Raw genomic sequence first — 21139 nt, forward strand, 5'->3', positions numbered from 1 at the left:
TGTAAAGTCTCTGCCAGCTACTAAAGACTTTAATTCATAATATAGCAGTTATTTACTATTACTTAACTTTAACAAAGTTGTTGATTTCCTGTTCGTTACTGTGGAATATTTTCCAAGCATGTCATCTGTAATGAATAATCAGATATCTTATTTCCTTTTTAGTGGTTAAGAAAGTGAATCATATTTTTCAGCCTCAATATAAAGTGCATCCAAATGGTGTTGAGTTCCTCTTCTGGTGTAGAAACAGATTCAGAATGTTTTAAGTACAAATCTGTATAATTAGGCATTTCTCTTCAGAATTTAAACTCTTAATGAGAGAAACTTGCCAGTCCAAAGAGGAATAATTCCTTGCTTCATATTGATAAGACTGTATTTGGCCTGTGCAAGTGAGATTTTTCAGATGTGTTGAGTTGTGGCTCTTATTAGAGTGATACAAGCAAACCTTCATCAGAGTTACGGGATAATCTGACAAACATCAGCAAATTGCTGCTTGGCACAGTGGATTCTGTGGATGGTAGCTCTCAAAAACTTACCATTGCAAAGGGTAGGACTCTCTGAGAAGAAGAATAGGCTTACATGGCATGGTGCTGCCTTGTACAGGTAATGAGAAATATTCTTTAGAGACATAATATTAGTGTGGTGTGTTACTCAGGCTAACATATGCTCCTTCTCATCATGTCTAGTAAGCTTGCCTAGTACTATGCTAATACGGTTATACTATTTGCTAAACTGGGCAAACAAGCTTGGATGTCTGCATGGCTGTGTTTTTACCATATGGGCTGTACACTGAATTTGTTTTACAGTAATTGGGGTTTTGACAGACAGGTTTTGTTTCAGTCATTGTTATTTCTTTAACATTGAAAAATTGGCATTGATGTAGAGAACCGTGAATAATTAGATCAAACTGAAATGTGTTTCAAGAACTTTGTGTTTGAGTCTCCAGCGCGATTCTTAGTGATAATGATTTTGTAGATCATGTCTGCTTTGCCGCCTTACTTTTAGTGATTATTACTTAAGATTTATAACCTTCAAAGCATAATTGAAGTTCTACATTTCCTGCTGCTTTTACAGGACAAGCTAGAGGCAAGGCCTTGAATACTTAGAGCTTACTGGGGTTACTCCTGGCAGTTGCTGTGCCTGTCACGCAAAGGGTTGGTATTTGAGAACAGAAGATCCCCTCTGAAAGAGCAGAGAGAAGATAAAAGCTCTGGAGACTTAATGTGCATTAAGCTCCAACATTGACACAGTCCTTAAAGAATGCATAGCTGGTAATAGCAAGATAGGGTTTGAATTTACTGAGTGTTTGCAATAACTTCTTGGGTGAAAACTCTTTGTGCATATGCAACATACCTTTGAACAAGACAATTTTCTCCACTTTCCAAGTGGTTAAAGCTGTCTTACATATCTACTGTGGAATATCTAATGCAATATCAGTAAACACCATCATTTCCTTCATATCATTTGGTCCTTGTACACAGGCTCTAGTCAAGGTAGATACACCTTTAAGTTCCTTTAATCTACTCTAATGTAGGATGGATGTATATTCAAAACTGGGAAAGCGTTTCTCATTTGTTTGCTACATATTGTAGGGAAGGCTATCCCATAAATGCCCAAGAAGCCAAGGAGAAGGGCTCTTGTGGACTTTTGGTAGGTAGCTGTGGGGTCTGGAAAGGCACATGTTGATGTCCCGTCTGAGGACAAATGAACTGGAAGTTCCTTTTGCAGTGAGGGATCTCTGTGTCCTTTCTCAAGAGTAGGTCCCAGAAGTTCAGGTACAGTGTCTGTCTGGAATATTAAGTTTGACATGAATTTTCTCAGGCCTGTTATATCAACCTATACCTTTCCGTCTCCAAAACCAGTGGAATTCTGTTCTCTCTTCAGTCTTTATTAAAGCCCTACTTTATTATCATCCTTCCTAATCATTAATTTCATTTCAGTTTTTATTTGCATGAAATAGTGGTTATATGCATATGGGTATATGTAATTATGGTAACTTATAAATAAATTACATGATGCTGACTTACTGTCTCAAAGGAGCGCAAATGTCTTGCTTTAGTCACTGCTAGCTCTTTCTATAATGACAGTTATCTTCTAAGCTTAGCCCCTATCCACTTAGCCTAAGGAATAGTGCAGATAAAATACTTTGATCCTAAGGTTACCAGCACTTGTGGAGGAGTTTTGATTCTTGCTAGCAGAGTCTTTCTGTTGGGTTTATTTTATGATAGATTTGGGGAGTTTTTTTTCCTGTTGCAGACACATATTGTTGGGTGGAAGGGTTTTTGACTCTCATCTTCCTTCTTCAGAATAGATATATTCTGCAGGATTTTTCTTGCCTAACAGTTTGTCTGTATTAGCGTGAATTGTGTTGTATGCTGCTTTGATTCAGGTGTTCAGAATAGTACAAGGGTCTCTTAACAGACGGACTTTGTGTATTGCAGCTAGATGAACTCACTTTATGAAACTATTTAACTTAATACGCACAAGCAAAATGTTTTCACTTGCTCCAAGAAAAGGTGCTAACATTAAACACACAACCTGAAAACCACATCTTTTCCTGTCACCAAGACAATGCAGTTAGTGAGACAAATACCTGATCTACAGCAGACGTGTATAGGGTTGTCATTCTAGCATGAGTCTTTGCAATGAAAAAGGCAGAAACCCCAGCTTTTCTCAACAAAAGTGTCATTGGCCCGAAAGTAATGTGGTGGATTTAAACTGGGATGGAGATGTGCATACCTTACCTAGTGTGGTGTGATCTTTCACTGGAGCATAAACAGAGCCTGTATTGTACTGTTTTCTCTCTTGGCATGTTTTCTTATTTGTGTCCTCAAATACTAGAGATAGATGACGGCATAGGATGAGGCAGTCACTGTCCCTCCTTCGTCGTGCTCTGCAGGCGCAGGCCAGGTTACGTAATGTGCTCCACATCCCTGTACTCCCATCATGGAAAATCCATCGTTTTTGCATCCTGATGTATTTTTTTTAAAAAATAGTTTCAGAATTATTTATCACTTTTCATATCAGCAACTGCATTGCAATTAAAAGCTGGGGTGTTTTCCTGCCATACGTGCCAGGTAAATGTTTACAAACCATATACTTGGCATTTGGGAAGGGTAAAACCAATGCAAAGTATTTTTTAATGCTATATTATTGTATGGGTTTTTTTAAATATAGCATAGTTTTGAATGCTACAGAGGTTTGCGGGGGGGAGTATTTTTTAATTTTAGTAATGGGATTTTTTAGTGTCTTTCCCCCTCCCCTCAATGATCTAGTATATTAACAAATAGTCTTGGCCCTAAAAGTTTTAATTCCTGAGTTAAAGGAAGGAAAATACATCCAAAATGTCTCAGCTGTACTGTGAGATCAAGTTGCTCTTATCAAAGGGGAAAGAATAGCTCTTTATTTGTTTCATGGATTAGGCAAGAATTCAGTAGCCTTTATTAGTGGTAAATGGGACCAAATTCTTGGTGTTGGAACACCAAGAATGGGAAAGGGAGCAGCTCAGAAAACCTGCTCAGTCATTCAGGTCTGTATCCGATACCCAGATGGATGCTTGAGTTCACTCAAGGAATTCTAGCCTTTATAATTTGGGCAAAAGAAGTTATGTAGACATTTTTATAGAATAGAGACCTAGATTCAGCTTTTCTTACAAGCTGTACTTGTTCTGTACATGAGTTTGATAAACCAACTAGCAAGAATTATTACAGTGACAGCAACATTACAAAACTTGCATGGAACATAAAGGTTAAAGGGTATGAGCTGTGTATTTCCAAAAAGCACCCTGGCTTAGTACTTTCAAAAAACAATAATTGAAGAGAGATGTTTTTGAGATTAATTACTTTGAAGTGGAAAAATACACAAATGTCTGGTTGTTTCAAAATAAGTCTCTTGAAATACTTGACTACAAGTCAAAAAGTCTTCTTGCTATGTGCCTCTTTAGTTGTGAGAAATAAGGATGCAACGTCTACCAGAATACCTCAAGCCCTCGTCTTTTTGTTACTGATAATTTTTGGCCTTTAGGAGTAACATAACTTCTAACAAGAGTAGGAAATTTAACTTCATTCTCTGTTGTCATTGACAGACAAAATGAAACCAATGAAAAAAGAAATACTCTGTATTCTACAAAGTTTTGTCTGTTTTCTTAGTAAAACAGCATATTTTTGAAGATTTTGTCCTTCAAAAAGGCCTTCTTGAAATCAAGCCATGCTCATGATCAGAATCTCAGTTTAAACATCGTAACTACATCAAATTAACTTGTTGTGGGTGTTTTTTTGAGTGTACATCTTTAAATAAGAAATTTTTACTCTTGTTCCCTGATTCAGAGTTTAGCTGACTGTGGGGTCCGGCCATCATAATCATAGATGGGGCTGAACCTCAATAGCTGTTCCTTGCACTAAATGTGACTCACTCACTTTTATTTTTGCATGTCTGTCTTTTGGTGTCACTGTTTTAAGGGGACAGGGTTTCACACCGTTACGCTTGAGTAGTGTTTTGTACCTAGTGCTTGTGACCCAAGACAGCCAGCATTTGAAGAGTTAAATTTATGAAAAAATGTCCAGAATAGTGTTATTTAACAGTATGAATTGTTCTGAACTTCAGTTTCCTTTTTTGCTAGTCTTTTTTGTAGCGTAGTACTAACTTGCATTCAAAATTACACTGCCCTAAATTCCTATGGACATTGAAGTTTGGGATTCAATAAAAGTTAAACCAGCAGATTTTCTCCCATCCCCTTCCTGTCAAGTTGTTCTATTGAGTGCCAGTATTAAAGACCAGGCAGCCTTTTGGACAAGGGCACTTTGGCATCTGATGTTTGCTCATGTAACTTGAATTCTTGATGTTACTTGTGCAATTTTTGTTAAAGATATTTCCAGCTGTTACTTAAAAAGAGAAATACTGGAAAGATACAACTGAGCTATGTTATTTGTTTTTTAAAATGAGGTTTTAGTAAGAGGTGATTGAATATAAGTGAATATTCCAATATAATATGTTGCTATAACATATATGAATGCTTGATGTTTTTTCTGTGCCAACTTAATGATTCCCACCAGATTGCTCCTACTCTTCAGGCATTTTAGAAAGGAACCAAACTTTCAATGTGCTTTTTATTTATACGATTTCATTTTGTGTATGAATTGTGTATGATGGTTCAGTAAGGATAGAGTTTTTTATCAGTTTTAGTTTTGTTATTTGAGTAGAATCAAATAATCATTAGCTGAATGGGAAGTAAACGATTTTCCATGGATTTTAGTACTGTTCTGTGAACTTGAACTTCAAATTCAATTGCAGAAATTCCATTTTAAAAATGCCTGGAGGCATCAGGTCAAATGAGGATGCTTTGGGGATAGCAAAGTATGTCCGGACAGCAAAGCCAGGCAATGTCAACTCTTCCCTGCCTCCTCCTTCGTGGGGATTCCTGTTTATCTTTGTGTCCCTGTAATGTGTATGCTACGGGCAGCGTCATTCTGCTCTCCTCTAGGTAAAGATAAAACTCAAATGACTGACCTGCTATTTTTCTGTAAGACCTAAATTACATTCCAGGTTTCATGTTAGGGAAGAAATATGATTGCCTGGGATGTTCCAACAGCCAGAAAAGGAAGGGACAGCTGCTCGATTATGAAGTGCATTACAGTTGGTCACCGTTGTTACAGACTCTAAAACTGCAATTTAGAATGTGTCTGCGATACTTCCCTATGCCTCCACGCCCCCCACCCCCCCCCCCCCAAAAAAAAAAAAACCAACCCCAAAACTCTCATCATGGCAGACACCATATTGTCCCAGGGAAGGAGGTTTCCTGACCAATGTTCATTCAGTTTTTCCTATTCATTCATTTCTCATGGTGGAAAAGTGGATATAGCTCAAAAGTTTTTGTGGCCAGATTTCTTAGCCTTTTATCACTGCTGTTAATGATGAAATCAGAATAGATCGCATTGCCCGTTTTTGTAGTTTTTAATGCCACTCAGTTACCGTGGGTTCCTCCCTCTTTTGCCCATTCACCCAGACCCAAGGTAAACTTCTGTCCAGTTTCTGAAATGCGCAAAACCTGAACAGCTCTGTGCATTGTCCGTTTGCAGTTGCTGAGCGTTTGATTTGGAAAATCAAATTTTGGAGAGGAGAGTTAGTGTCTCTTTTGCAATTGTATAGCTAATAGTCTTCTAATATTCTAAAAGTAACTGTGCTTGCCAGTTGCTTTGTGTGTCAGTGTAGATCCACTAAAAATTGCCTGGTTATGGGATTTATTAATTTTTTTTTTTTTTTGGTGGTAATTCAGAAAATTGTGAGGTTTTACTTTTGAGGAACATGCATGCTTAGAGTGACATTTATATGTTTATATAAACTCTTGGTCTTTCCTAAAATGGTGTTCTTGGGACCTTTTTCCAGGTCACTTTGTAGTTCTCTTCTGACTTACCTTTTATTTTCTTCTGTATACATATCTACTACTGCCATCTAATTTTTTTAGGGTCTCTGCAAGGTACAGTGGCACTCACAAGTAAATGATTTAGTGGTTTAATTCACAGTGTGACAGTTTTTATTATTGTTATCTAGAATCAAGTCAAAGAGCATGCACTATTAAATTGGTACTGAAGATCTTAACTAGAAACAACAGGGGGGGTTGGCAGATTACGTCTAAAATGACCCTCGTTGCTAAACCCACTTCTTGTCTCCTCCAAGGCAAGGTCTCTGGAGTCATTGGTTACTGCTGTCATAATGAGCAAGAGGGCAAAGATTCTTCTTCGGCCTTTTGTGATTGCTTGGAAGTCTAGATTTGCTCAGTCCTAATAGATGGCATGAAGAGGATATGTCCTGAAATGTAGTGTGTAGTGATAAAGTCTTATTAGTGAAGGGTCAGTACTGGGCTTTCAAAAAATGTTTCTTTCAAATGCAGTACAAGTGTTTATGCAAATAGTAGCATGAGCATTTGTTCAAGAAATTAATGAGTCAGCATGACAAATCTAGTCATTTCAACTATGATGTACCTATCATCTGGCTTCAAAGGGTACTTTGTGTTTAGCTATGAGGTATGTATTATTTTTGTGGTTAATGGCATGCTTTCCTCCTGTTCTTAAGCATGCAGAAGACCATTATTGTAGCTTGTTGGGCTTGCTCACTATATTGGAGCTGCATTTTAAATTTGAAATATGGTAAGAGAATAGAGGCCCGCTTCTAAAAATTACGTTAGCCAAAATTAGTTAGGAATATCTTAATTTTTTGACAATGAAGTTCTGAGAATTAAGTTGAGGAATACTGGGGAAAAAATCAAAAGAAATAGCAGATAATTGCACTTAAGATAGGGATATGAAAATAATTTGTCACAGATTTAGAGGTTTTGAAAGCCTAATAGTTGTTTTTTTTCTTCTACTTTCAGTTGACAATAATACAACTAATTTTAAAGTTCTGGTTAAGTTATATGTTTTTAAGAAGAATTATGTACCCAAACTAAAGTTTTATGAAGTTTGAAGCTGGAAAATAAAAGCCACATATTTAAATGTGTTCTTTTTTGTGTGGAGGAACAACAAAAAAAAATTGTTTAGAGTAGACAGTCATTCTGCCTTATAAAATGATAATTCTAAAAACTATAGCAAAGTCTGCAAATAAAACTCAGTGTTTTAGTGACTCTCAAGTGTAGCACTGGGACTTCGTACTGGGGAGAGACCTCGGTGGTATTGGACACTATAAAAGAATTCCAAGTATTTTGTTGCTGTGTTCTTATGCATTATCCATGAACCCAGGAGTTAGAAATCACACTGGTTGAATGGTCCACTCTCTCTAACCTAACTGGAAAATACAAGAAGTGTTATATTTAAAAATAGTTTCACTTACGAGAACTGTTTATTAAAGGTATTACAGGGTACATTGGAATTGAAACACTTTCAAGATTTATGATTGTGTGTTTAGGGTTGATTTCTGCCAGGAACAGATGGTATCGAAGCAGACAGCTGTCGAGTGATACAGCAGAAAACACCTATTAAATGATTTTGTAAGTGTGATCACAAAATAATGAGAGTATTTTAAAGTGTTATTGCAAAATTTGGTTTTGAAGAGCAGATAGGACAAAGAGGAGTTTATATGAAGGGGGAAGTTGCATTCATGCTTTTCCAAAAAATACTTTAATTCAAAGATTTCAGGTCAGTAGATGTTGAACTATTGGAAGGGCAAATTGAAGTTATATTGTAATATACTCTTGGGGAAGCCATAGTCAGGTTACGGCAGTCTTACTGGATATGTACGGGATAACAGAGATCTACCTTTAGGGCATCTAGCTTCTTGAAACTCTCTCTAGTTGTACGTAGTTATTCTAAATCAATTGCTGAGATAAAACCCAATCCAGGAATAAATTGTTATATCTCAAGGATACTTACTGCTTTAAAAAGAGGTAGATTTGAATGCTGCGTGTTTAAATTGGCCATAGATTTGTCCCTTGTAGAAGTTTTGATCCATGAAATAACCAGCAAAACAGTTAAAGCCCATATTTCAGGTAAAATGAAAAAAGTTGGCATTACCCTTGCTCTAGGTTAGAGGGGTTATGAAGGAGCCCGTAACACCACTGTCCCTGTCACTTTATTCCAAATTTGGTTTTAATGGGGTCATAAGGCTTTCTCCTATGCATTTCTCATGCCATAATCCTTATAGAAACTCCTGTGTAGACAAAATGTTTGGGAAACTTGAGAAATTAAAGTACTGTGAATGGAAGGATTGTATGTTTTTCATGCAATGCAATCCAAAGGTATGTATAAATATGATGTTTGGGGTTTCGTGACACAGACCCGTCATTCTGAAAACTTATTCTCTAAGGACTGAGCCCTTCTATTGCTTTTTAGTTTGTGGACAACATTGACCAATATCTGGAATTAAACTTTGGAGTTTCTTATTAGGAATATAAATTTGTTGTTCCTACTAGAATACCAACATTCTCTTTCAACTATGTAAAACCTGCCTAATGCAATTAGTGTGATGTGTTTCTTTACTAACATTACAGCTGATTTAGAGTTGTAATAGTCCCATTTGCCTGGCAGATTTTTGAATTGGAAAATGAAGATGGCACAAGACCTTGCTTTTCTGTGTGTCAAATACTGCAGTAATACTCTGATGTTTGAAATTAAGTAGTACCCACAGTGTTAGGTTTTCCATTCTGTGTAACAGTGATTTTTATGTACAAAGCCCCTCCTCTCTTGAAATGTTTCTTTTAGTGTCATTTAAGTTTATGAAACTAAAGGAGCAACACTAGGGGCAGGATTTATATTAGTATGATATATCTGTGCTGCAAGATGTCTGCTTCGAAAGTTGCTTGTTAAAACTGAAAGCTTGATTAGTGTTATTTACAGTAATGCTTTATATGCAGTAGTTTGTATTTGCAGATAAAATTTGTTCATCAAATGATTACTGTTTTTAATAAAAAGTAATTGATCTGTATAGCAATACTTTAGTAGAATTTAAAATACAGAATTTTCTTTAATCTTACTCAGATTTCATTTGTTAAAATTCACTAATAAAATGTATGACATCAGATGGAACAAAATTAGAATTTTCTTTTAATGGAAGCAAAGACTTCTGCATACTGATGAGAGCTTACTGAATACAGCATTTATGCTTTTGTAAGAAGTTCTGAAAAACAGGTTTTTTAATACGAAGCCAAAAACTTTCTCACAGAGAAGTTAAATAAAAAAAAAAAAATGTTTGGAAGCATCAAAAAGTGCTAGCTGTGAAACTGGGGGTGGGGTGGGGTGGGGGTGAAGGCAGGGCTTCTGCCAAAGCACCCTCAGCGTGCAGAATATTTGTGGTCGATAGAGACCCTGGGGCTTGGGATTGTTGAAATACCAAACTCTGGAGTTGACCCAGCAGATGAGAAGCCATGAGCATCCCAGCGGGGCTGTGCCCTGGTGCTGTAGAGCAGGGAAGTCTCCACCAGCCTCCTGCACATGTACCCTCCCAGTTTGTACTCCCTGCTGCAGAACTGGGCGTTGGGCTTTGAGTATTTTCAAGCTGCCAGCTTAAGAGCAGCAAAACTGAAATATTTGCATGACTGGAAACACACAGCTTGGAAACAGAGGAGTGCTGGAGTGGAAACGCTGCTTGTGGTCGAGATGCTTTCATGTGTCTGTCTTGGTGGTTTCAGGATGCTCAACAGTTTCTATTAGCAGAGGTTGCCTTTTTGGAGAAGCATGGCTTGAATTTATTGGAAATTTGTACCATGGATTTTTCAGGAAAATATGTTTGGGGTTCAGGGATGAGCATTTTTTTACACAAACAGCTTCTTTCTCTCCACCATTTTATTGGAAGATTTCTGATTGGCTGTATCAGATTGGTTACTTGCATGATTTTTGTTGTTGAGATATTAAAAAGAAAAAAATGGAACAAAAAAACCCACCCCGACCAAAACCATATGTGATGAAACTTTTGATAATGATGTGTTGCCCTTTAAATGGTGAATGCAGTTTTTACTCGTGTTCCTGAGTGAATACTGTCTCTACAGAAGGACATACTCATGACCCATCTTATTTTCTCTAATTCTACAATGAAATTGCAGACAGTACAATATCGTACTCATTTTTCTGTGTTGCTAAAGGGCCTATAACCTATTTAAGCATTATCAAAAGGCTTAAATGGGGTTGCAAAATGTTAGCTAGGTGTAGTACCTCTGCTCTCCGGACTGGAGGAATGAAAACTGATTTTCATTGCTGGCTGGTCTGCACTGCATTTGGGCTGGGGAAGCAAGTTTAAAATGTGTGTTACTTTTCCTCCTGTGCTTCCTGTCTATCTTTTTTTATATATATATTTTTTTTTTTCCCCCCCTAGATGGCAAGCCCTCAGTGGCAGGGGCTGTCTTTTTTGTCATCAATGCGTAATCCGCAATTGGTACATATTGGCAAGTAATTGGTACTGTGGTGTTAGTGATAGTATTAGTTAGTAGTATTGATTCCTTGTTCAAGGTGCGTCGATGTCAGGTTTGCACTGCTCAATTTTGAATTACTTGTTTGTAATTCAAAAAGTGATGTTAGGAAACACTGACAAGATGGCCCACGTGTAATTTTGATTTCTTTTGAGCAGGGACTAAACAAGGGAGTAGGTTGCTTGGAGCCAGAGGTTGTATGTGTGTGGTGGTGTCTGCGGGGAGGGCGTTGAATGTCCTACATTCTGAAATTGTCTTTTATATTTTAGAAGGGACTTCTTGGATCTCTGTTCTGGTCTTGCTATCAGATCTCTCCTGACATGAACTTTAATTTTCTTCTTGTGTGCTGTGAGCGCTCAAGTAGGGATTCACTAAGGTCATTTTGGCAAGGGAGAGGAATACTTTTCACAATAAATTATCAATTAAAATGTGCATTAATTTTACTGTAGTTGTGACACAACGGTTGAATTAATAGAAATGTCTTACCACTTAAAATTCCTTGCTGATTATTATCTTGATCCCCCACCCCTGGTGTATTTAAAACTGCTAAAAAGATCTAGACATCGAAGCAGAGCTTAGGCCAGAACCATGATGCCGGCTGATGATCCGTCTCTTCTTATTTCTCAGCAGCCTTCCCTCAGAGACCAAACTGTTTGATTCTTTTTCATTTCTGTCACTCACTATGATGTGAAAGTCATCTTATTTTTCCCCATTAAAAATTGGGAAGTAGGTACTGATCCTGAAAGTGCTAAAATTGTGCTAGTCTTACAAAACTGAGTCTTCACCTGTATATGTTGTGTATGGTTAAGTTCTCTTACTTCTACCTTCAAAAGGACACTGGATCGGCCTGAACTAATTGGAAGTGCTGAGTCTTACTTGCATCCTCCAGAACATTCTCTGCGAAATAAATTGCAGCTCTACCTTCTCTTTGCTTATCTACAGTAAACAAAACAGTGGAAATTTGGATTTCAGTTTTTTTGCCCCTACTCACTCCAGCTTATTTTCTACTTAAAAAATAACTGCTGAAAATAAACTTTCTAAAGAAAATGTTTCTCACTAATGGTTGCATGTGAAGGTGACACACCATTTTTAGCTATGTAGGACAGCCTCTAGTTCCTGTCGCTGGAGACAAGTGAATGCTGATTTCCAACTGATGGGTTAATCTTCAGAGATGATGAGCATCAGTCAGTCTGTGTATGTCAGGGATACACTAGTTGACTATGGAGGTATTAAGAGCTCCTTAGGGAGAAGCATGTTTGTCTTAGTAAATGTGGCTAACGTCTTTAGAGTAATTATATTTTTTTTTAAAATATAAAATGTACAGTATTTAGAAGATGCACTTTATGCAGTGTTTTTTTTCATAACTCATACAAAATGCTAAACCATACTTTTTTATTTTAAATAAAACCTTTTTTCCCCCCTCTTACCACAGGATAATGAGAAAAGGACCCCTTTACATGCTGCTGCCTATCTGGGAGATGCAGAAATTATTGAACTACTTATTTTATCTGGTATGTTCTGTTCCTGTTAATGGAAAAAAAATAACTCTATGCACATCCAAAGAACTATTCATGTACATCTTAGTTTGTGTAAATTTTATTGAGATATTTTATGTACTAGGAATTAAAGATGTTTGTACTGAAGTTTTGGTTTCCAGACTTATCAGTGTTACAATACTGTGTAGTTCTGCTCCAAAATATTTTTTGTAGAAAGCTTGCTCAGTTATAGCTATTTTTACTTGCAGCTTGATCAGCTTTGGGTAGTTTAGTGTAAAGAAGTAATAGTGTATATGTTATAGGTAGATGTTAGCAGCATTGCTTTGGTTCTGAAATGGCCTTCAGAAAAACAATTATAGTTGACATAGAAGACAGCATCCAGAGTTGGTTATATTATTTTTAAATATCCTTTCCTGCTGGCTTAAGTGTACAGAATATAATTAGGATCAGCTGAAAATTTTAAAATCTTATCTTTTTTTTCTATTTATTTGTACTAAGACAAAGTGCAAGTTCTGTATAACAGTGCACTTCAGTCTTTAAAAAGAAAAAAAAAATTACGTAGAAAGCCAAGAAACTAAACCAAAAACCCAAAAGCAAAACTTCATGACTGAGATACCGAACTGATTGTCTTTGATCTTGGATAAATCTACCCATCAGCTTGAGGCTGAATTGATGATATGGAACTGCTAAGGTTAAGTAGAAAGAGTAAAACTTGTAACAGTCCCATAGAACCACTTTAATTTTCAGTCTGCTTAATGGCACACCTTACCTATGCAAAGCTGGCTATTTCCACCTTCCCACCCCCCATCCAACCTTCATTAACAAATTTGGCTCTAAGGAAATGTCACTTTTAAGATTGTAGGAGTCACTACCAGACTTTCAGTTGAAATTGCCAGGCATGACTTAATTTGTTTATAATTTAGCAAGATAGAATCTTCTTGTTTTATATATATTATATGTACTCTGTCTATATAATTATATACATTTACAATTAATTAATTTCACATTGTTTGTTGGTTTTTTTTTCCTCATGGAAATACTTTATAGTGATAATTTGTCCAGAGAAGTTCACCTGATAAGGTGCTATTTTTCCCTGTCAAGAAAAATAACAAGTTGTGGTGACTTGAAAAATGGAATCATCCCTTTCTTCTGAAAAGCAGTCTTGGGTTTGGCAAGGATATTTCTTTCTGTTTGGGTTTTGACAGTGATTAAAACAAAACCAATCAAAAAACCCAAAGCAATTAAACATGCAATAAACTTTGCAAAGTTGTAGTCAGCTGCTTGTGGGAGTGAAGCTTCTGACTGTTCTGGTTACCAGAACTGTGATTGAAGAAAATCGCTCTCTCCGGTTAAGGGTTTAGGGAAAGAGTGAGATTCTAGTTCAGATATCAGTGAAACAAGATTCTGATTGGGGGATGGCAGTAGGGGAAGAAAGGTTAGCCATGCTGTTTGGGCACATAGCCTGGGGATAAGTGTAAAAAAAAAAAATAATTAGAAAAATAAAAAATAAAAAAAAAAATTGGAGAACGGAGGAGGGAAGTGAAGAACTAAGAATTAGGGCTGTACGAGTAGTCCCAAAGCGTCAGCTGTTGGGTGGAAGAGAGGTTGTGGGATGCTGCTGTGTCTGCAGATGGTTCAGGAAGACTGGGAGGCATTGATATGTCTCAGATGAAATTTATTTAATGAAAATCAGGGTTTACTTTATATGAAACAACTTATTAAATAGTTGTGAAATCAAAAGCTTTGTAAGCTGTGGAATGTGTAGGCGCTGTCAGCCTAACCTGGCTGTGCTGATGTGCTCTGGACTTCAATCCCATGTTTGTGCCTGGCTGTGGAAGCTCAGCCTCATCAATTCACAGGGAAGGGCTGCGCTGGGAATGAATCAGACTGGTACAGTGTAGGAGGCACAGATGACAGTTGTTAATGCATTTGTAAGTGAATGAAGAGGGGCATTAATTGCAGGATGAGAAACTGCTGTCTGCATGTTAATGCTGTTCTGTACTTGGGCACTGATCTGTGGATTACCTGCTTGCAAGCTGCGGTTTTAGGCAAGCAGCTTAAACCAGACTTTTTAAAAAGTAGTCGCCCGTTTAGTCTTCCTCATTTCTGAATACTGGATTTGAAATCTTTATGGTTTGGAAAGCGTGAGCGCTCACAGTTCTATCTGAACTGCTGCACCAGCTAATTCTCCGAGAAATTAGGTCTAGGTGTCTCAAAATGCAAAAGCCAAGATTTTTCTCTTAACTCTCTGAATTGGAAGATGGGGAGCAGAGGTTAAGTGTATTTATCCTCTCCGTTTCATAAAGATAGGGAAAACTCATCTATTGTGTTTCAGCTGGAGATTAAATCTCTCCTTTGAGACAGATGTATAATGTTACATTTTTGTCATAATAGATGAGCGTTAGGGAGCAAATAAAGAACATCTGTTACCACAGCAAGGTTTGAAGAACGCTTGCTGTGTTGCAAGACCCCTTTTTGAACAATGAGAAAATAGTTCGTTGTTCAGAAGTGGTACTTATTCAGCAATATCCTCTGTGCAGTAAATTTGCGTGTAAAAAATTTTGCATGTGGCTTTAATTGGCCTCTTGTAATGTATTTGCACAAGGGATTGAATTAAGTAGACTACTTTCATCCTAGCATTTCTCACCTTTTGAGAGCTTGACTTCGCAACATGCGTGTAATGTCCTCTAATGTAGTTTTGCTGTAATGTTACTAGGAACCACTTTACAGTTTTCCCACTGTGCAAACTATCCTACAAAGACTGTTTGCTTTGACTTTTTTATTCTTTCTTCAAACTGGACCTCAAAATTACTGAAGTTAGTATGAATCTTTCCACTACTCAGTGATTCTTACCCAACTCTTTCTCATTATTCTCTATTCTTAGTTAAAGGGTGTATCATTTGTTATCTAGACATGGTTTTGTTTGGTTTTTTTTTTTTAATTTGATTGGAACATCTTTTGCAACCCCCTCCAGGGGATCCATGCGTTGCTTTCAGGTGTGTCTTTTGGATCATATGTTGCTGTTGCAGTATCTTTATATTAATTTGCTGTAGGCCTAAGCAACCCATATTGCACATTCTGAAGATAGAACCAATTCAGCCTCTTTGCAGACTTTTGTGGAAGAAGTTTTCAGTCTTACAAGCATACTTATTTAGTTTTTGACTTCTTGAGATATTTTCCCACCAAACCTCAAGGTTTCTCTGTGACCTCTCCTGTTGTAGTCTTTCACTTGCGCAAGGGCCCTGAAGGTGATAGTTTGGATACAGACTCCGAACAGCAAAGAAAATTGCTTCAGTGACTCCAGTTTGGGGCTGGACATTTAGATTGCCTCTTGTTTTTTTTATCTTGAGACAGTGCTTCACTGAGCTTACTAATAAACTTGTCCCTTGGGGTTGTGAACATCTTGCCAGCAAATTCTCATACCACTATGTTCTATGGAAGTCTAAATATTCAAATCATCTCTCCCTGTTAGATGGTAGCTTGATAAGCAAATAGCGTTGCTAAATTTGTTAGGTAAGGAGGTGAACGATAAATGAGAGAGTCATAAAGATGGTTGTCTATAGTATAAAAAAATTATGGAACAAAAGATTATATTTTAGGCACTTGTCACTTGATAATTTTAGAAGCATTTTCTTTTTTATATTACTCTGTGAAGAGTCGTAACAGCCATTACAGTTGTATTTTTATTATGTATGTATAACTCTTCCTTCTGGTACACAAATACATCTGCCTACTTTGCATAATTGCATTGACTTTAATTGTGTAAATACTTGATGTCAAACTACTGAGAAAAGTAAAATAATTAAGTCTTAATTAATGGAATGTCCAGCTTTTTGTGTTCTTTCCAAGAAGTCCTGGCTAAAAAAATTAAACCCTTTCAGTTAAGTCCTGCATGTGAACTGTTCTGGGGAGGCTTCTTGCTTTATAAAAATCATTCTTTCCGTTTATCTGACACTTTCTTTAATGCCATCAGAGTCGATTCTGCAGGCAAGTGACATGGGAGGAGCAGGACAGATTAGTGTGATCCCAGAATGTGTTCTTTTGATTAGTAACTTTTTTCATGTGTTTTCTTTAAAATACCATGCTTTTCACTGAAATCAGTGTAATTCATGAAAATAAACATATGAATTATCTGTTGTTTTCTTTTGAATAGATTTAGTTATTATATTGCATTGATACTTAAATACTATCACAACACATTTCTGTTTGTTTAACCCAAAATTTTCACTGCATGGACCTCAGCGTACATGAGTGTGTGGTCAAACGCAATCTCATTAAGTTTTGGCAGCCTGTGAGTTTTTATTGTGCTTTCCTCTGGGTCAGCTGGAAAATGTAAGAATCACGTTGACACTGGAAAACTATCATTACAGTAACAACATAGATTTTGGAGGATAGAAAAGACCCTCCACTGTTACTCCACTCGAGCTGTGTTACTTTCATCTAATTCTGAAGTCATGCAAGTATTGGAAGTCCGTGCAATGACAGTCACACAGCTCAGCTGTTGAAAGGCTATCACTGCAAAAAATATCAGACGTATGATGCTCTCTGCTTGGGTTGCAGATGTACCCTCACTCCGAGGGCCGTTCACAGGGGCTCCTTTTACATTGGCTCTGTCTTTTGGCTCCTTCCTCTTCTTTTGGCAGTGATGTTGGACACCATTTTCTTTTTAGAGCTGTCTGAACTTCCCTCTGGCAGCGGTTAACAGTCAGTTGCTGTGAAGAAAGTAGCTCTAACGCTCTCTGAGACAGAAAATGAAGCTGAGTTCTGAAAAGATAGAAATGTTCAGTAGCTCGAAGAGTCTGAGAACCTCGTGTTGCTCTCCGAAGCTCAAGGAGGTGGTGGCTGAGGTGCGGCAAAACCTATAGAGTTCTGAACGGAAATGGACCTCTTATGTGACAAGGCAGTGAAGGTCTGGAAGATAACTTTGACTTGATTGTGGTTTTCTTCCCTTTTGTGGCCGGTGTATCTCCATGTGGGACTTTTAATGTTGTTTTCTTTTGGTTTTGTTTTTTAAACAATAAAAATAAAAACTGTTATTAAATCATCATTGTGGCTGGTTGAAAAGATATTCCAGTCCTGTACGTCTCAGATTTTCTTCACTAGTCTGTAGAACCTCTACTATGCATTTAGATTATAGATAGGAAGAAGCTTTCTCTTAATAAGGTACTATTTTTGTAGCAATAATTTTCCAACTATCCCATTTTTCTATAGGAAATTACCCTAGATTTTTATTACTGATTGCTCCAATTCATATCTCAGATTCTTCTTTTACTTTACAGACTTTTTCTGCATCTCCTCCTAAATGGTCTCATATTTTTCTATCTAGGGAGAAGTTTTCTTCTCCATCTGTTCGTTCCCCAGTATAGTCTCAGAATTTCTGCTTGCTACTTTAAGTACTTCCACGGTTGTCTTCTCTAAATAAAAGTGGCTCATCTAAAAAGGAAATACGTCTGAAGCTAATACTAGCTCTTAGGAAAACAATTAAATAGAATCTAATGAGAGTAGGACTGCTGGTTATTCTCAGTGATTTATACCTGGGATCTTCCTAATTTCTGCAAAGATCATTCCTAAAATTATTTCAGTATGCTCATTGGTAAGACAGAGTTTGTTAGCTTCTTTAAAAATGCAATCTAAAGACCTTATTTACATCTTTTAAATAAACATTTTAGAGCTTCAAATACTGAACATCAGGTCTCTGTATTGCATTTGTGAGTGAAAACACTTTTGCTTTATTTGCTTATATTATGATATTGTTCAATCGCTAGCACATCTTGTACAATAACAAAGGAAAATACCATCCTTGACAGACCAAAAATACAGACTACAAACAGAACAGTGGAGGGCAATTCAGGACTAAAGTTAGTACTGTGAGCGGAGATGAAGACGTCGTGTCAGTTCTGTTGTATTTCTTTTCTGAATTTATTTCCAAGTAGTGACACATAAGTAATGCAGCCACTGCATTCATTAGTCTTCTGAGGACACTTAGAAAGGGGAAGATTTCTGGTGCGGAGTAGCTCGGGAGGAGAGTCATGGCAAAAGCTCTTATGAGCGGAACACAGAGGTGATGTGCTGAGACACAGCTGTATGTAGTTATATGGCATTTTATGGGTAAAGGAGGTGGTGTGTGGCTGTTCCTTGCAGCATTTCTTGCCCAGTCATTTGTTGTCATTTGTCTCTGAGAGATGGTTGAGATGTTAACTCTTATTCCAACGTAAGGTTATTGACACCAATGAAGTATCAACTGGATTGAAGAAGCATATGTCCAGGTATTGGTGGCTAACAGCACATTTAAATGTGCAGTTGCCGGATATGGATTGATATTAAAGCTTCCAGGATCCCTCTGTAAATCAGTGCATGTATGGAATTGGAAAACATATTTCCTAGAACATAAATTTGCTAAAAGTAAACATAATTGAGTTTTTTCAGTAGCTTCTGTACTAGATTTATTAAATAAAGCATGTCTTTCTAATTGTCAGCCATGTGAATGCAACTTCGCAAAATGAAATGTAAGATTCAAGGAGGAGGGAAGAAAAACTTGTAATACTTTTCTCTCCCCGCCTCTCCCCCCCCCAGCCTTATCAGAGCAAAAGTCCTGCTTTCATATTTGCTTACGTGTGCAAACTTACTAGGCTGTACTAGCAAAGTTGATGATGAAAGGGAAGATCTTGTTTAATATTTCAGTTTTGAGCACCAACGTGGCAGAATAAGTTGGTTTGTTTGGAAGGTGCAGTTTTAGTGGAGTGTCATTTCTATAATCAGTTCTTAAGTTCAAGCAAAGATGGTGGGTATTTGGGTGCAGTATTGTATTTAACATCTCTGGTGAGCCACCAAATCCTTTTCCTGCAAGCTCTGTGGCATTAAAAGAATTGAAATAAAAGAAATTTTGCATTAACCAATTGAAGCATTTGAGCAGTTTTAATAAACATGTTAAGACCAGGCCCCTGAAGTCTGGAAGATCCAGTGTGGTAGGGGTGGTTTTGGTTTGGGTTTTTTGGTTGTTTTTTTTTTCTTTAATTATTATTATTTTTACAAACTGAGGATTGAGGTACGCCGCACTGTGTTTTGAAAGAGCAAACTGCTGCATAGCTGCCATCTGAAATGTGAGAAATGCCCTGGTTAACACATCAGCAGGTTGAGCTTCACAGAGATAAGGTTGCATCAGTGCTGTTGTACAGTAAATTGTATACCTATATGCGTTCAAAATGTGCAATAATAAGCAAACGGTGAAGCAAATAATCTTTAAGCAAAAGATGTTCAGTAAAGGTGTAATATATTTTCTAACATTCATTTGCAATGATCTGGAGTAGAGCTTTACTCCAGAGGGTGAAGATGGTAACCTTCCTCACCGTTGCATGGTAGGGGTATGGTGGGTTTGAGGGAGCTTTATGTCTCATGGAGAGCACCTGAAGGGGGTGGGAGAAACGGTAACATTTTCCCCAAGTCATGTGCTAGGGAGTAAAGAACAGCCTAGAGGGGGGTGATGTCCTCAGATACAAGGCTGTTTGGAGAGGCTGTTTTATGAAATTTATTCTTGGCAGCATGTCTTCTTGGAGCAATTTAAGGGGGAAGTATTTCTAGGTTAATTTAAAATATTATTTTGGTTTAACGTATCTAGAGCGATAAATCTCCCGATTTCCACATTAATAGTGCATATGCGTTTTTTGATAGTACGCTTATTCTGATTATCACTTTAAAAACTTTGTCTTTCAATCTAACAATTTTGGAACTCCTTTAAGAGTTGTTTGTTGTGGTGGGGAATAAAAGCTTGGTCGTCCTTTTTTTAAGTAAGTCCATCAGAGATTTAGATCTTTTGACAAAAGTCAGCTTTGTTTTTTCCTTTGTCAGAGAATCTACAAAGTTTTTGTGCATTTGAAAAGTTAATTTATTTTAATGCCTACATATTACACTAACTATGGGATGTCCTAGACCTAGGCTTTCTTGCTTCTTTGGGTGAGGATCATTTATGGGGGCAGGGGGCAGATATTGTAGTGTTGGTCTTGTTCTTTTGAGAGGACCATGTTGCTTTTAGGTATCACTTCAGATATCCTTAGGCTTTTCTTTGGTTAGTGCTGATTTTCTGCCTTACCAGAAACAACAAGCACTTTCAGATATTCTTCTCCTTTAGTCCTAGCAGTTTTGATGAACTTAACCACTGGGAAGACCTTTTGTACAGTATCTTTTTGTATTTATTCCTGCACTCTTCTGATGTGATTTTTAGGCCGTATGTTAAAGTACGAGAAATGTCAGTGAATGATTCAACTGAACCCATAAACAAGGCTTGGACTCTAAGCACGTTTTCACTAGCGCTCAGGTAACTGATGCCTCCTTGGAGTGGAAACGTGCATTTCTCCCCTTCTGCTGGGCATGGGGCTTCTCCTACCTCAGGCTTCATGACCTGAGGAAAATCAGGATGGTGCTTAGTGACCTAGGCACCCCCTTTAGTCCTTTAAAACACTTCAAAGGTACTTATATCCTAAAATTAGAAATAGAAATCAGTGAGGCTTTGAAAGTCATCATTCCACAGTTGTTGGCTGTAGATGTGAAGTCGGGTGGAGCTTGAAGTACAGTTTTGGCTATTATTTTAGTCTCATCTGCTAAAAACAAGGTGTGGTTAGCAATAACCTGGAAGATAATCAAGCTTTACAGATACATTTGAAATACAAGACACTTCTGGTGGTGTTTAGAATCCTCAAATTCTTTTTTTACTCAACTTCTGTACAGAATTTGATAGAATACATCGTTATGGTACATGATATGG

At 37.3% G+C, this 21139-nt stretch overlaps 1 protein-coding gene across 4 annotated transcripts in view; it reads left to right on the forward strand.

Annotated features, from left to right (window-relative positions):
* ANKRD28 (ankyrin repeat domain 28) overlaps positions 1 to 21139 on the forward strand; it is a 125369-nt gene that overhangs the window by 56402 nt on the left and 47828 nt on the right. For all 4 annotated transcript variants that reach the window (XM_054193170.1, XM_054193169.1, XM_054193171.1 and 1 more), the window contains exon 3: positions 12318 to 12396. In XM_054193170.1, coding sequence (XP_054049145.1) covers positions 12318 to 12396 — 79 coding nt within the window. The remainder of the gene's footprint in view (positions 1 to 12317; positions 12397 to 21139) is intronic.

This window comes from Rissa tridactyla, chromosome 2, assembly GCF_028500815.1.
Source record: "Rissa tridactyla isolate bRisTri1 chromosome 2, bRisTri1.patW.cur.20221130, whole genome shotgun sequence".
NCBI classification, from domain to species: domain Eukaryota; kingdom Metazoa; phylum Chordata; class Aves; order Charadriiformes; family Laridae; genus Rissa; species Rissa tridactyla.